The sequence below is a fragment of the Pectinophora gossypiella genome, chromosome 12 (genome assembly GCF_024362695.1).
Source record: "Pectinophora gossypiella chromosome 12, ilPecGoss1.1, whole genome shotgun sequence".
NCBI lineage: Eukaryota > Metazoa > Arthropoda > Insecta > Lepidoptera > Gelechiidae > Pectinophora > Pectinophora gossypiella.
In genome coordinates this window covers 9,406,161-9,423,337 of record NC_065415.1, presented here as the reverse complement: position 1 = coordinate 9,423,337, position 17,177 = coordinate 9,406,161, and the positions used below count along the sequence as shown (strand labels likewise).

General features: G+C 37.5%; 2 protein-coding genes across 2 annotated transcripts in view; one reads left to right on the top strand and one right to left on the bottom strand.

Annotated features, from left to right (window-relative positions):
- LOC126371348 (uncharacterized) overlaps window positions 1–3,583 on the top strand; it is a 90,185-nt gene extending 86,602 nt beyond the window's left edge. Inside the window, exons 3-4 of the mRNA XM_050016656.1 lie at window positions 923–1,083; window positions 1,876–3,583. Coding sequence (XP_049872613.1) covers window positions 923–1,083; window positions 1,876–1,935 — 221 coding nt within the window. The 3' untranslated portion in view covers window positions 1,936–3,583. The remainder of the gene's footprint in view (window positions 1–922; window positions 1,084–1,875) is intronic.
- A 4,125-nt stretch (window positions 3,584–7,708) lies between these two features.
- On the bottom strand, window positions 7,709–17,072 carry LOC126371225 (kelch-like protein 5). Its single transcript, XM_050016490.1, has 10 exons — window positions 16,738–17,072; window positions 16,368–16,528; window positions 15,961–16,163; window positions 15,549–15,746; window positions 14,856–15,038; window positions 14,321–14,473; window positions 13,433–13,593; window positions 12,575–12,782; window positions 11,839–12,028; window positions 7,709–11,181 (listed from the first exon to the last, which is right to left on the bottom strand). The coding sequence occupies exons 1-10, from the start codon at window positions 16,965–16,967 to the stop codon at window positions 11,039–11,041; spliced, it is 1,830 nt and encodes a 609-aa protein (XP_049872447.1). The 5' UTR covers window positions 16,968–17,072; the 3' UTR covers window positions 7,709–11,038.
- Between the last annotated feature and the right edge of the window lie 105 nt (window positions 17,073–17,177).

The window sequence follows — 17,177 nt, the reverse complement described above, 5'->3', positions numbered from 1 at the left end:
AAGTGATGGACTTATTGCAACCATTCGGATATTGGCTTCTTTAAAAAGTACGAGTAGTTGAAAATGTTAAGACGGATGAAACTGGTAATTTGTATACTGGAGCTATGCGAAACTTGATAATAAGAAAAAAATACTAATATTCAACACTAATTCCAACATATTAAAGTACTGATTATAAATAATAACCTCCATTATAACAGCCTCCGTGGTCTAGTGGTTAGAGCGTTAAGGCTCACGATCTGGAGGTCCGGGTTCGGTTCCCGATGGGGACATTGTCGAAATCACTTTGTGAGACTGACGTTTGTTTGGTAAGGACTTTTCAGGCTTGAATCACCTGATTTTCCGAAAAAGTAAGATGATTCCGTGCTTCGGAGGGCACGTTAAGCCGTTGGTCCCGGCTATTAGCCGTAAAAACACCTTCACCAACCCGCATTGGAGCAGCGTGGAGGAGTATGCTCCATACCCCCTCCGGTTGATTGAGGGGAGGCCTGTGCCCAGCAATGGGACGTATATAGGCTACGTTATTATAATAGGCTTATTATAATAACGTAGATACAACAATCGTTCAAGGAATAGCATAATTGTCTACTCTTTTTATATCTACCAAAACATTAAATACATTAGTATAAAATATTTTATAAGTAGTGATATTTTTCCTACCTGTTAAAATGATGTTATGCCGGTTGCTGACCGTGAGCTAAGCTAAGTTAGTTTAGCTTAACTCGCATATCTGACGCAATTTGCCATAGGGTTTGTATAGTTTGCAGTCTGCACACAACCATGTATGGAACGAGATTGGACCGTCGACTATGCGAGCTAAACTTAAACTCACTTAGCTTACGCGATCTGCAACTGGCAGTGCTATGAATGTAAGTATGTTTAAAAATGTCCTTAACATTTCCCTCCTTTTCTTTTTTGCCAGAGTGCCCCCCAGCTGCGGATGGTATGGAAAGATTTGCTTGTCCGACACCGGACCGACAGGGGCGTTACCGATGCATTGATGACCACGTGCTGTGTGACGGGTTCATCGACTGCCCTAACGGCGAAGACGAGGACCGACAGGCCTGTATGTTCTACAAGACGGTAAGTCACAAAAATAAACATACGCAAACAACTTATACGGGGTGTTAGTGTCATCGTAACGAATACTGAGGGGGATGATTCAGACAATGATTCTGAGTTTATATCAAGTCGAATTTTCCTGTCGGGAAATTCATGAAAATTTTAGTGTTTTTGTTTATTATTTTTCGTTCCATATTTTTGCGACGCTATTAAAATTCCACTTGATATCAACTCAGAATCATGGCCTGAATGAAACCTCAAAGTCCCACTGCTGGGCACAGGTCTCCGCTAAATCAACAAGAAGCGGTAGCGGAGCAAATCCCACCACGCTGCTCCACGGTGAATTGGTACATGTCACCAACACACTTCATTAGTGAGCCCATTTATCTTATACCGACCATAATGCGGTTTCAATATCCACGCAAACCACAGTCGTGTTACGAGTACCTTATGTCTATATATAACTATTTCATTGATTAGCAAACAACAAAACCACTCAGCTATGTATAGACGTTTTACTGTTCTAGTATAAAGTATATAAATACGTAGTCTGTTTTAGTGTACTAAGTATGTTCACGTAGATATTCTTCATTTGAGAGCAGCATATAAACCTATAGATAATTGACGGAACGTCATCATATTTACTTGAAACCCTTATGTGTTTACAAACGACTTCGCTGTCCGTTGCAGACGCTTATTTACCTACTGCGTAAAAATAGACACCATTGCATTATTGACGCTGACCTACGACCTACGGGTCTATCCGTGTTATTGTGACGTACTTCACCTACAAAATACTTGTTTTCATTTCAGACAAAGGCTCACCTGGACGTGTTGGCGGACGCCCTGCTCCGGTGGGCCCGCGGTCGCTAAACACATCGCCAGCTCGACCTAAAACAACCGTATTACTTGTTTTGTAATATCTTTAATCAGTGTCATAGACTTCAGTTAACTGAAAACGGGGCTAGTGTGCTCTCAGTGGAAGCTGCGAACTCCCATGCGTAAATAAATTATTCGGGCGCAACCAGTCAAGAGTACGTATTAAAACGCGTGAAAGTAATGAAACATATCAAGTAGTGGTGCAGCCTATGCCAAAAACTTGACCACTTAAAGTGTAGCGTAAGGATTTGAACAGCGAACAGACAGAGTTCGATAAGTGCCGACCGTGCAGCCGCCGGCGCGCGCCTGACCGCCGCGCCGCTGCCGCCGACCCGCGCGTTCAAACGAATCGGTACGATCTGGTTTCGTCCCTACACCCTCTCAGCAGCTCATTTATTTTCCAAAATTTCGTACCTTCTAGCACTTATTATAAAATGTGAGACTGGTAGTCAACATTATAATGTAGAAATTATATATAAATTATATTTTAGTGTAATAGTTCTTCATTTGAGGAAAAACATAAATGTTTATATCGATTTGTTGAAATATTTATTTACTCTATGCATTTACTCTATATTAAGTTATAACTTATGACATTCCTTATAGATGAGGGTTGTAAAGTATATAAGTGGACTTCTAAGAATGTGTACATATATATTTGGAATTATTTAAATTTGTTTATTATTCGGCCTATATTTGGCGGCGGTGCCTGCTTCCAAGTGTTACGAAGTTTTCGTAAGCAGTCGCCCGGAGCGCGAACCCATTCGCGAATACTTTCGTACTCACCACCGACACGTTATTTTTTTAAATTTAAAAGATTAAGTATTTTAATGAACATTCATCTCAACTATTGGCAGCTATTGTATAATCGTTATTATGAAGTTAATCAATTATATTAAACATATTTTTTCATTTACATTACATCTTATATTAGATATTATGTATGTATAGATGTCATAAAGTACATTATATTCCTAATCATAATTTGGTACAAGTAGCACAGTTAGCGTATCGACTGAGTGGCCATTGTTAGCGTTTGTCGAAGAAGTCTGAATTAAATCGACTCTAGTCATCAATCAGTTCCTATTGTTTATCTGCCATAGTTCATACTTCGTTTATTGTTGATATTATGTACTTACTTATTTAACTAGTATACTAATCTATCTTTATGTGAATTAGTTTTACTACCACACATCGAGCGTTAATCATTTTAGCGATTTGATGACATTCGAAGTTCTTCGATGTGAACGAGAATTCATTGGTGCGATATTTTGGTAAAAGATGATTGAAGTAACTGCTCACTTATGTAGTGAATACAGACTCCATCGGCAGCACGAATCATTTGAAGTCATGAAAAAAAAAAAAAAAAAAATGGCGTGACTTGGCCGGACAAAACATTTAACAAATACGCTTGCGTATTAACTATTGAGAAATTAAAAAAAAACATGCATACTCTGTAAAAAAATACCTACTTAAATGTTTGCAATTTTACATTAATTATGATTATTTTGCTTACCTTATACAAGGAACATAATCAGGATATCGATTTCTTCAATTTGTGTACTTAGCTAAGATAGAGAGGACCGGACAGTTGTACCATGCATGTGTGCCCTGGTGTACACACCGCCCCACTGCTTTCTCCCAGTCTACTCCACAGAACACTATTACGTCTACTCACTCTTCCTCAAAACTAGAGTGAATAAGATTTTGCTAGGTAAGCGTGTACCACTTCACGCCACATTTTCACTTACTATCATGTGAGGTAATAAAAACAAATGCTTTCATAAACGTGTCAAAGGCAATAATTGTGCCCATAAAGTATATGTAAAATTTTAAAGCTTCAAAGTGTAATCTTACTGTTCACATCCGAATAAGTAGATACGTATAAAGTAATGTAAGTAAATTTAATGATAAGCAAGTAGAAAAATCAATGTCAATACATCACCAGATCACAAATATTTATGTAGTAGTAGTTTTGCAACTTTTATGATATTCTTAGATATAAAATAAATGTCTATAAGAATTTAATCATTATATTAACCAAAATAAGATTATATTGTGTATAAGAGTAGTTAGTGGCTCCGTCTATGTTATAGTTAATTAATGTAGTCAAATGCACCAAAGTAAATTCGCAATCATTGATAGTCGCTATCATTTTGTAGCACCATATTTTTTGTACGTAGAGATTAGACTAGTGTCGATCTTATTTTGTCTATGGAATTATTAAATTAACAGATTATTATTAAATAAAAATAAAAAATAACTTTGTAAAACTAATGTAGGCATTTAGAAATTTCTGATACTTATTAGTCGTGTTATAGTGTATAGAGATTAATGTGGATGTGAACAGTGTTAAAAACAAACCGATAGTCCTGGTGAGACGGGAGGCACATCTAAGCGAAGAAGTTTTGGGTTCAATTCCATCAAAACCATGTTTAAAATATCGATGGTGACGGAAGACAAGTAAATACCGTAGCAGTCTGTTAGAACTATACGTTCTTGAGCCAACAGACTCTGCGGTATTTATATCCAAAGGTACATCGAACATATAAAGATAAATGTATGGCTAAAGGACTTGCTTTGATGTATGAAGTCTCACACGGACTCTCGCCTGACTTAGCCGAGACGAAGTAACTTTGCACTGGGACTGGAACCCCGGAGCATACCTATTCGCAATATCGAGATTGTGAGTAAACCACACACACACACACACACATACACACACACACACACACAGATCCATCGTTAACAACATACTGCTGTACCTACAGCTCTCCCTGGCCACGCCGCTAAGCTTGACATACAATCGAAATACTTCACGTACTTACTGCCATATTTGAAGTAAAAAAATTGCAGAAATTTCCAAAAGGTAGCAGATTTGTAGCTGGGGTTCTAAGCCACGGCGCCGAACGTTCCCCATATTAAAAACCTGATGCAGGTAAAAATAACGCATATTCCCGGAATCTAACATTTAAACTTAATACCTAAAGGCTTATTAAGTACTGTACACAAATCTATCTGAACATGTATTGAACCTATCTGCCTGAAACATAACCGGTATGGAGCATTCTCTGCCCCACTCACCGTTCCACAGTCGATCCCAAATGTTACCTAATTACCAAATCTACCTACCTGACTTAAAAAAATAGGGACCGTGTTAGGCACCTATTCTTCCTGAAGTATTCTTTAGGGACAACCTACATGTATATACCATAAAACAACGTTTTCAACAGCAGTTAACTCGTCACCTTTTACAACTTATGTGCTGATGAATTCTCGTGACAACTTTGTAACTCTAGGTACGTTATTTTCTAATGTGATGTTATTATTTATAGTAAGTATTCTTATAAGTAGTTCTTGTTACGCTATGTCCACGACTTCGGCGACCGTCATCGTTCACACTCATTTTGTGGTATATGAAATATAATTATGATTTCTGTACTTAAATGTTTTATGAAAACAGAAACTTATGCTACTAAATATTATAAATGTAATTGCACTCAAAATTTGCCTGTTTCGTATGTGCACAGCAATTTATTGTGATATTTTAAATACTATAGGATAAGATACAGGATCTCAGAATAGACTATGTACCTATCAATGTGATTATTAATTTATATGTATGTACTTATATATGATATGTCACGATCAAGTGGGTCTGTATGAAATACGGACTAGTCGTATTACTGTATACGCTTGTATCGTGCACGGGTGTAATCGCCTGGATCTTACCCTGCGGTAGCGTACGTAGCGTTACTTTATATGCTAATCCCTTTGTGTTTCTGTGTTTAATTACTTTACGAAACATTTAGCAATTTTGGTCAATTTTATCGATATATGTGTATGTAGGCTAGCCGCTATCGGATGTCCCGCGCAGCGCGCGGCGCTATGCGGCTTCGCCGCCCGCCGCGCGCGGCTCGATGCGCACCCTCACTATTTATATCGTATCTAGTTATCGTTACAACGTATGTAAGCACACACTTTGAGCACAATTTCTACATTTATGAAGGACCTAAAACCTTTGTAAATCGTTTCTAACACTTTTATACTTCGCAATGAGTTGCGATCGAAAGCAAGTCTCTTTTGAGGTGAACATGCTCATGAATTCTTCCGAAGACAGTTCAAACTACATCCTAATATTGTTATATATCTATTTCTCATACCGATATACTGACATGGTCTCTACGCTCAAACAGGAGTAGTACTTCGACGCTGTTTACTGTTGGAGGATAATATTTTTAGAGGTCACGGTTGTAGATTATTACACAAAAACTTTTTATTTGGTCAATTATAGATATCACGTAAATAATTTTCATAGAATTTTTGTCTGCCGTCTAGTCTAAAATGCCTGTTCCATGAAGTGGTGAAATTTCGTCAGCTGTTTCCTTGATAATATAATTTAAAAATGCAACTATTTTTGTAGATACGTATATCTATTTGAGTACCACTAGATAGAGGACATATTTTCTCATAGTGTTATGTTTGCCAAAGAGACAAACAAGTATCCATATGTCCTTCAAGCTGTAATCCTCATTTCTGAAAAGTGCACGAAAACGAAATGTGATAATGCCAGAAAATAGTAAGTAAATAGCCACTAATGTAAAAAAAAAAATTGTGTTTTAATTCCGAAGTTACAGCTATGGTTTGTTAGGATTATGGCTTGAACGTCAATAAATAATCGTCCACAATTATGCTATCTTCTATCTGGTTTACTTTGTTAAAAATCTATGTAAACCTCTACATACAACATCAAAGTAAACCAGATCGAAGATATTTGACCGTTGGGATCGACTATTTTTTGACACTGAATATCAACCAGAAAATCACGAAGTCGAAATCTCATTTGACGTCGTGAGGATTATAGCTTAAAATGTTCAAGCCATAATCTTTATCAATTTGCTTTTATAACTCTAGAACTCTGGTATGGTATTTTAGAGATTTGGCAAGTCGTCATAACTATTTTACTATTTTTTGACATTGAATCCAAGTCTGTAATCCCCACCGTTTAGCTTGACGTTCAAGCCTCAATCCTCAACAAACCAAAGCTATAACTTCGAAATTAAAATACATCTATTTTTTACATTGATGGCTCTTTATGACGATATTCTGACATTATCAAAATTATATTTCATGCAGTTTTCAGAAATGATGATTAGTTTAAAGGACATGTATCCATTTCGTACCGCACAAACGGACATCTCAGGAATCACATACTTAGTATCGGAGGGTGGCGGAGGGCTGCCTCCGTCGTTGTCGTTGCATGCTTGCGGAGACCGGAATACGCTCCGAGAGAACACCACGTACCAACGTCATGACGCAGCGAGACACGCCCCCCTCGCGCGTGTCGTCACACCTCACTCTCGACGTTCTCTCAGAGAATATTCCCACTTCTCGACCGGTCATGGATGAGTTGCCTTGACATTTCGCAGAACATGTATGAGCAACTCATATGGCGATAAACTTATAACGACTACGCTATTTTGTAGGCGTAATATACTTTTGGACTATTTATTATGTATTGTTAATTACTATATATGTTGTATTAAGATAAAAAATTGAAAAACAAAAATAAATGTTAATAAATGCCTCAGCCAGAAGATAATAAATGTTTTATTTCGACACTCCTAGTTATTGAATTGTTCATTAATAAACGCTACACTAATATCGTAGCAGCGTGCTACGGCGTAGCATGACTACGCTTCTATTCACGTTTTGTGCTTCTTGGCGTTGACCAAAGTATACTACAAATGAAACAAATTACTTTACAATTATAATTATTTATTAAAAATATACAGTGCTATCAATATTTTTGCATTCAGTTACATAGTTACAAACAATATTGGCCACACGAGTAAACACTATCTGACCTATAAAATCGATTAATCTGTAATCATAACGTTATTTTACTGGGGCGAGCTTTTGTGCTTGAGGCGAGATTAAGGAAAATAGCAGTACATAAAATAAACAATAAAATGCGAACAGGTACCAGCGAGCTACAGAAGATAAATAATGTTAATAGCTTTGTTCAGGGCTAAACATTGGAACACAGGGAAAGAACTGCGTAAATACTATTCATTCCTCACACCTTCATAGCACACCTAATAAATTCCAGCAGACACCTCCTAATCTTAACCACCAAAAAGAAAGATGAATAAAGGAATGAAACAATTACCCAGACGAATCAAATAGGCGTCTCGCTAGTATAAAACTCGTTTGGCGTGTGCTGCCAAATTATATGGGGATAAATGCACCAACATTAAAACTTTCAAAGATTTCTGCCTAAATGTCGTGTGTTCTATAAATTTTTAGCTTGTCTATTACCCGTCCATTTCCATTTCAGCGGATAAGAAAATGTCAGGTAGAACTCAAAACAAAATTAGAAAGTCTCTGCTGGTATCGGCACCAATCATAATTCAAATAAAAGCTACATTACCAATTACACAAGAAATTGTAGATATAAAGTCTCTTGAACTTAATTAAAACACATAATCTAAATAAAGCGTAAATGAGTCTATAAGGAACGTCAGCTAAATACTCTACGGTACATAACACAAGTTAAATACCACATAAACTATAGAGTACAAAATAAATATAGAAATAGGTATAGAAATATTTTAATTAATTGACCCAGAAAGGCAGGGCGAGATATTACGACGCGGCAAAATATAATGGTGGAAAACGTTAGCAAGGAAGTGAAGCGAATGATCGCAGGAACACTCGAGCAAAATTTCACCTTGTCCTGATACCACACAATGCGCAATCATTTCACGTTTTGCATTTGAAATTTGCAATGAGGGACAATTCACAATAGATTTACCGTGAGGTGAGATTGTGATGAATCGCAAACCTATTCAATTTCGATAAACAATAAGACTTGTTATGAGCATTGTGTAGTCTCCATCGTATCGTCTTCCATGTCTTCGCTTCTTGCCGCTTAATGTGAATCGACCATAATCTAAAAATAGTAGCATTATGAAATTTGCATGTGAACATTCCATTACAGCATTACAATTATTGTTTCATTCCAATGCTTAACTCAGAAGCCATTGATGCAATGCTCGAAGTTGAACAATACATCAACCGCACGATTTAGGTCAATACGTATTTCGTATTATTGCCGGAAACTTACATATCAATAAACGTATTTCCAAGTAGTCTATTCATCTCTCTCCAAGTTTTGAATTAATAGAAATAGGTTACCGTAATTCCAACCTTACTTATGACGCGCGTCGTAAAATTTTAATTTGTACGATCTTTATAGCCGAAGGAAATAAACAAAAATGCCCTTTTAAGAAATAAAGCCACATAAATATCACGATAAAGAATCTTCGCCTTAACTGTACACCCTGGAACAGAGCCTAGCGGTATCCTAGCACTAACATCACAGGTTCAGGAAAATACCTAATACAAACCATCGAATAAATGAAGATACAAATTAAACATTTCGTACAAAATAAAAATAATACTGTTCGTGAGCGAATGTTCAAATCCACAGTTCATTTCAATAAAATTTACCTTCGAAACAGCTTTGGGAGCTTCAAATTAGCATTCGCCGGTAATCTTTCACAATGACTATTAATTATTAATTTTGAAGCCTGCTTAATTCTGTGTTGATCCAGAAATAACTTTGAGTTTTAAGTAGTTTGATTTTCGTATATATTTGTGGTACATTTTATTGGAATGAACTCCACACCTCGAATATTGAACTAATCTACTGATAGTTTTTATCACTCAGTATACAACCAATCGTTATATTTTTCAAATTACAATATTGCGATTTTGTAGAATTTCAACAATCAACTACTAACTAGCGTCCTACTAGTCCTTACACACACCTATTAACATATAATCTTATAAAAATAGGAATTATCTGACAAACATTACCTACGATACAAGGTCGATTGTTTGGTTACAAAGGACACATACCAAAGAACCCAACATTTTAATTTAATGTCAATAATCGTTTATATCGTTATAATTATATTTCAAAAAGAATTGTTTATTTACTGTAGAACTTGCCTACATCGATAACTACATAGACGCTGGCATCAGCGTATTTTTTAACTAATACATTAATTTAGATTTACATTTTAAAATACGAAATTTTCCACAATTCACGTGGAGATTATCCAGCCTTAAATGAGATTACAAAAGTAGTCTAAAACACAGAATATAATATGACATTCAGGTATATATAGTACCAGTCTCACTAAACTAAGTATATAAAACTAAAAAAAAATACTACATTACATAGGTACATACTTTATAGCTTCAGTATTGAGATCAACTCTTTTAACAGTGAATCAGAATTTGGAAAAATATCTACTTATACATCACTGATATCGACTATTCTATAGATATAGTTTAAAATAGTTTGCTCACTTTACTTACTTTATGAGAGCCTTTAAGGCTTCGTACAGGGTGTAATTGGCAACGTACCGAATACCGAGGGGTATAACTCAGGGTCAATTACACCCTATATAAGAGGGAAATATACTTCTACAGTAAATAAAACGAATGCATAATTATTTTTTCAATTAAATTCAATAAAACCGAGAAAAATGATATGAGCAGCACTGTTGAGTCGAAGTTACCTCATGCCTACGTTTGCATCGACCGACCATTGTGAACGCTGACAATTAGTATAAATACTCATCAACGACTCTCCATTTCCGCACGTTTTAGCGGCAATTTTTCTAGTATGGCGAGGGAGCCTCTGTTTTACGTAGTGTATTAGTTACTCCACAGATCATATAAACAAAGGATATATGCCCTCAGCACTATGTTACACATGTCTGTAAGTCGTTATATCATTTCTGGCTAAACCGCTACATCGATTTACCCGCCGTTTATTGCGTAGTAACTCAAGCGCTAGTTGTGGTGGCGCGAAACCAAAGAAGCAATGAATGATGCGGCAAGATTTATAATACAATCGTTGCCTCATATAACATGATCGTTTTGTGCATATTTCGGTCCCACCGGCTGTTCCCGCGGCATCTCTCTGTAATAAGAACTCTGTGACTTACTCCATAGTACAGCTGTCATAGTTCTTAACAACTGACACAACTACGTAGGTATACAACTGATGGCTGCGGTATCAGAAGAGGTTCCTCGGCGGCGGCACGGCGACCACGGCGGCGCCGGCGCGGCCGGTACTCAGCGGCGCCAACTTGCGCCAACAATTCGACTCCGAGTCGTACACCTCCACTACGCACAGATATTGCACTCCGTCGTACCCACCTGTTTACAAAAAATAGATTAACACTGTACTATACTTTGCACGCAAGTTCATCGCCGCCTGAGGTATGTGAGCGGTCTTCTTCTATCGTGTGGATTATGAGGTGGATTACCAACCCCATCAACCCAGGTGTCAGGGTTATTAATGAGCCGCCATAGGCCCCTGGCATGACTCATGTGAGCGGTGAGACCGGGACTGAGTTAGCACGACACTCAGTCCGCCATTCAGTCTATCGCGGCCTCTAGTGTCTGGTCTGGTGATTGTCTACCTCTCCCGTCCTGCCCGCTGCTTACCTCGGATAGTGACAAAGACTTGCGCGCAGACTATAGTGCCGATTCTGACTATAGGGCAGACACAAACTTTATTTTATTTTAATTTGACAGTTCTAAGATTAGCTCCATCTCTTTCTTGCACTTGTCGTAAGTTATGGACGGCAGTATTATTATAACTCGTACAAACACAAAATGAAAGAAATATTTTACGATTAAAGTGATTCACCATACAAGTGATTGCCAGTATTCTCTTAATCGCAGAATACTTTACTGGCAATCTAACAGAGACTGTTGTTACAGAAAACACATTTTTTTCTAAAATTTCTCTCTATGTATAGGCGTTTGGTATGATAGAGCAGTGACTATATAGAAGCAAATAATACATACCGACAGCGACGATTCTATCGCCTAGTAGACACGAGCCGATGGCGTCGCGGCCGTAGGACAGCCGCGCCAACAGCAGCCAGGTGTCGGTGGTGGGGTCGTAGCGCTCCACGCAGGCCAGCCGGCCCCCCACCGTGTTCGCCGGCGCCTCGTGCCCGCCTAGCGCGTACAGGTAGCCCCCCGCCGCGCATACCTAACGGATATGATACTTATATAGTTTTAAAAATATTTTTTATAGTTGTGCTTGAATAGACAGATATACGTAATTATAGAAAAAAGTTTTCCAGAAAAAAAATTTAAAAGGTTTATTTTCAACCAAAGCAGAAATATGTTTTATGGCAAGACTTGTCGTTGAATTGCGGGTGGCATTCAGTAGTTGCCAATCCAAAGCCGAAATTCACTACTAATGTTTGGATTTTATATAAATAATGTTACTGTGGGAAAATTTATGTATAAAGTAACAAATAGAAATAAATATAAAACAGTTTGGGGCCTCTTCGAGGCAAGACTGGAGGCAGATTGTGTATAAGCATGCCCCACAATCGACCACATCATTTCTTCCCATAAGGTGATGTGGTCAAAGGCTTGGATCATCATCATCATCATTGGCGTTATACGTCTGTTTCAGACGATTTATGACGTCATTGCCTCAAAGAAATGCACTTTCTTTCATGGCTTGGATATCATGCATAAAAAATAAAATAAAACATAAAAAAAGTAAAGCTGGTGCGGCACTCACGCTGACGCCGCCCCGGCGGCGCGTCATGGGCGCCGTGTTGGTCCAGTGGTTGGTGTTGGGGTCGTAGCACTCGACGGAGCGCAGGCACGCGCCGCCGTCGCGCCCGCCCACGGCGTACAGCCGCCCGCGCAGCGCGGCCACGCCGCACGTGCTGCGCGCGCCCGCCATCGGCGACACCATGGTCCACGTGCGCGAGCACGAGTCCCACCTGGGTAACCACGCCATTATACTATCCGACCCATCCTTCCCGATGTGTTAACTACACGGGCTCGGCGATCTTGTAGATGTGTAGTCTAATACCAAATTGGTATGTAACCGTAGTACCACGTTTACCATGGTAATGTTATCTTGGTTAGGCTACCGTAGTAAGATTGGGTGGTCAAATAACATAAATAACTATGTACCTACATGAATATTCTAAGCGCGATTTACAAAAGGCTTTTATCTTTTGGCCTAGCGAAATTGAAATTGGGTAGTTTCATAGGTTATGAAATTCTGATTGCTAAATAAAGACAGATCTGAAGGTGACAAACAACGTTTTCTTTTCTCTATTTAACTTATTTATAAATTTAATAAAGGAAAATGTAATAAAAAGTGCGACATTTTGTCACGTTTTACTATGACGTCACAGGTTGCTTTTTCATACAAATTCCATAGTAATTTCGTGTTTTGACATTTGGTAAAAAATAACTGATTTGACTAGTTGGAAACTACCCTATTTGTATACATATAAATAGCCGAAAAAAGTAAAACTCATTCAGTTTATACGGCGCTTGAGAAATGAGGTCTATTTTCTGTCCGCCAAAAATTCCTAATTTGCCAGTTAAAACATATACATTTTTTTGTCTGGGCACTTACCTTTCGACAGAGTTGAGGTATATCCATCCATCATGTCCGCCCACGGCGTAGACGGGTGAGTTAGGTCCGTCACCTAACACGGCCACACCCAGCCCGTGTCGGTGCGTGTTCATTGGGGCGAGAGTACTCCAGCTCAGTGACGTCAGGTCAAAACATTCCACCTAGGTCGGATATCAACACTAATAAATCGAAAGCACGAAAGTAAATGTGCAATATAAAAAAAACTAAAGGAAAGGAAGCTACTATACCATTAACAGACAGAATTATATTTATCAGACCACAAAATAAAGGCTAATATATATACTAAACAATGTTAAAATCTGATTTAAGTATTTTATTACACAAAGTATCTAAATTCCACATTCGGCGTTATCGGGGGTAGTTAAAAAACTATTATAATTAAATCACAGATTTATTTTATCATTAGTTACATTTATTACCATACCACTGATTACCAATGATTGGGATAGGTAGTGTCATCTACGAGATTTGTCTTAACATAGATATGCATCCCAAATCTTGAATCTCGTTTATTTTTATTTTGTGAAATATTTTAGTAATTTGTGTTTTACGTGTTTGTATTTTTTGTAATATTTTATCACACTTTTATTTCATTTATTTATGTATTTGTCTTTAACTGTCAATGTGGATCAACAAACTTTCACATTTATAATATTAGTAGGACAGTATTTATGATATGTCAAACAGTTTAATTTTATTTAATACAAGAAGGTAATAGTATAATGTAACGTAATCTCGCAATCTCAAAAATCTCGTGGTCATATCCATCTTAACCATAACATTCAGGGTTATTGACCCCAAATGGCACTACCTATTCCAATCACTGATCATTACATTTGAAATAAAAAATAACTAAACGGAACTCACTGTATTCAAAGTTTTAAGGCCATCTCTGCCGCCCACGACTATTAGTTTGTTCTGCATGACAGCGACGCCGAACTGAAGCCGGCGCGCGCCCATGCGCATAAACGGCGTCCACGTATTCGTACGCGGGTCGTACATCTCCATGTTGCTAGCACCCTGCAGGCAAAGACATCTACATTCACAATAGACACAACATAGATACGTTTCATACAATGTCACAACAAGAATGAATGGAAGCAACTAGAAGAGGCTTGTGTGTACCAGGACACGCTGACCACTAAACCGGGAAATCTGTCTGTCAGTGAAATGCAGGTACTTCGTTCATCATGCATACCTCTGACAATCCGAATTGGGAATGTACTCGTGAGCTTATATTTACTAATATACTTTTTAGTATCAGCAACAACAACTTTTTAGTATGGCTTAAATAAAAGTTGATCATTAAAGTAAATATCATTGTAATTTTTTAAAGGAGACTAGAAGAGGACCATACCTTAGGATATACCATGATCGAGTGGGTGTGGAATGGGCCTTTTACCTTATATCCATCCATTCCCCCTATAGCTAATAGCCGTCCAATAGTGGAAGTCCTCGGGCGAGTTCGGTGCGAGAAGAGAAGCGAACGTCGTTCAGGCAACAGATGCCACTTTACTGCCTCCATGATCAGTGGTTGGCATTCCAGGACATTACCACACGCAAGCTCCACTTTGTCGATCAAATACTGCAAGTGGAATGCGAGTGATAATGTAAAATTAAAAATAATACATACAATAAAATATGCATATTCTCCTTGAAATGTAAAAATTTTTAGTCTTGTTTTTACTTTTAATTTTACTTAAAAAAACAATTGGAGTAACAAAAGATCATTGTTTCAATATGGTATAAAAATAACTTAGGTATGCAAATTATAATCTAATGCTATTTAATTCAAGATAATGACGCAAATAGTAGGCACAGTTTGATATTTTAATATTTATTACTTATTGTTTCGAAGCAAATTAGATGTTCACTTGCTTGTGAGAATAGATAGTGAGTATTGTGAGTACATACAATGTTAAAAATGTATTGTTATATACCATATTAGCTACTCCACTTATTTGATATTTAAATCAGATTCAAATAATAAAAACAGTACATTCACAAGTAAGAGTACAGTACAAGCATAAGTATACAAGCATATTACACTGTTGTAAGTGACTTATGTTACAGCTGACTGACTGTTCATATTTACCTCAGAAGACAACAAGGGTAACTTGATGAGTTTGAGCAGAGTAGGCAAGTGCTGTTCTCTGTTTGCACTGTCATGTTGCACCCAAGTCATGAGGCTCTCAAACACATTTTCCTCTGTGACAACATTCAGGTCATCAGATTTAAGAAGATTAGCCAACTGATCTGCTTGAAGTGCAAGAAACTCTTGATGTTTCACCACCTGAAAAACATTATTAGGGTTTAAAATAGCCATGGTTAAGACATTAAAAAAATACATATAAGTACTCTTGTTTCACTGAGAAACAAATAAAAGGCTGAACAAAGAGATGTGTTAATGTAGGCATCTCTTTGTTCTAAATCACTTTCAAAACCAAGTTATTTTTAGTGCATGAATCAAACTTGCTTAGGTATTTATGTTGCAATAAAGTACAGACCTGCATGAAGTGTTGGTATGTAAATTCCAAAGCATTCTTGTGTAGAGTCATGCAAGACTGCTGTTCAGCAAACAGTGCTATGCCCAGACAGTTACAAGGATCAAGCTGTTTCTTGAGGAATGCACAGCAGGCGCTGGTGACAGAATGTAGCTGAAGCAGGCTGGCTGTTGACAGTAGCACTTCCACAGTCTCCTCTCTTAGTTCTGTCAAGTAATATTCTTTTAGGATTTTGTACATTTGTCCAATCATTTTAAATTCCTTTGTATACAATTAATATTAGGAGCTGGTTAGTAATCATGACACATAAACTATTAGCTATTATTTATTATTCATAGCAATGTATTTGTATAAAATGAATTAAGAATCTATAGTACATTTTTAATAATAAAGAAAAATGGATTGCAAACCTATAGTGCCAGTGTAGCAATAATGCACCAGTGTCTGTAGAGCCTGTGAGTCCACCCTCTCGAGTGTAATGTCGGTGAGCTGAGCCTCCCGTAGCGCCCCCGTGAACATCGCCGCGAAGTACTCGCTACATGACGCGAGCACTACCTTGTGCGCTGGTATTCTGAGAACAGAATAGAAACTTATAATTAAGTACGACAAAACTGAAGCTTTACTTACGTAGCACATATTTTTACCTTTTAATTTATTATTTGAACTTACAAACTGTTCATTCATCATAACATGCAGCGTGGTACATTTCCACCGTACAACTAACTACCAAAGTAAAAAAATTAGAACGTGAGACACAAAGAAATGCACAATACAACTCACCTGCATCCTCCAGCAATCAAGGCTACATCGCACAGTTTCTGCGACTGGTAATACGCGAATATGTTCTTTAGGGTGGTCTCTGAGTGCCCCTTATCACAGAAACACTCATCTTGACTTGACGCACTTGATAAACTCAGCTGGCTTAACTCACGGGGCAAACCTTCGTCTATAGAATTAGTAGAAACATTGTCTTTTGAAGCCTCTGCCTTCTGAGTATCACAAGCTGACATGATTGCGAGCAATTAGCACTATTGTTGCTAAAATCCCTTTCACTCTGCAATAAAATTAGACCTTTACAAACAAAGCAACAATGGAAGAATGAAATGAAAACAAAGAAAGACTTGTCAAACTTTTGACAAACTTTTTTTTTATGAAATGAACTCTTTGGTTTTAATCTTTTCTTGTACATTATTAATATTGACGATGAAATGAAACGATCC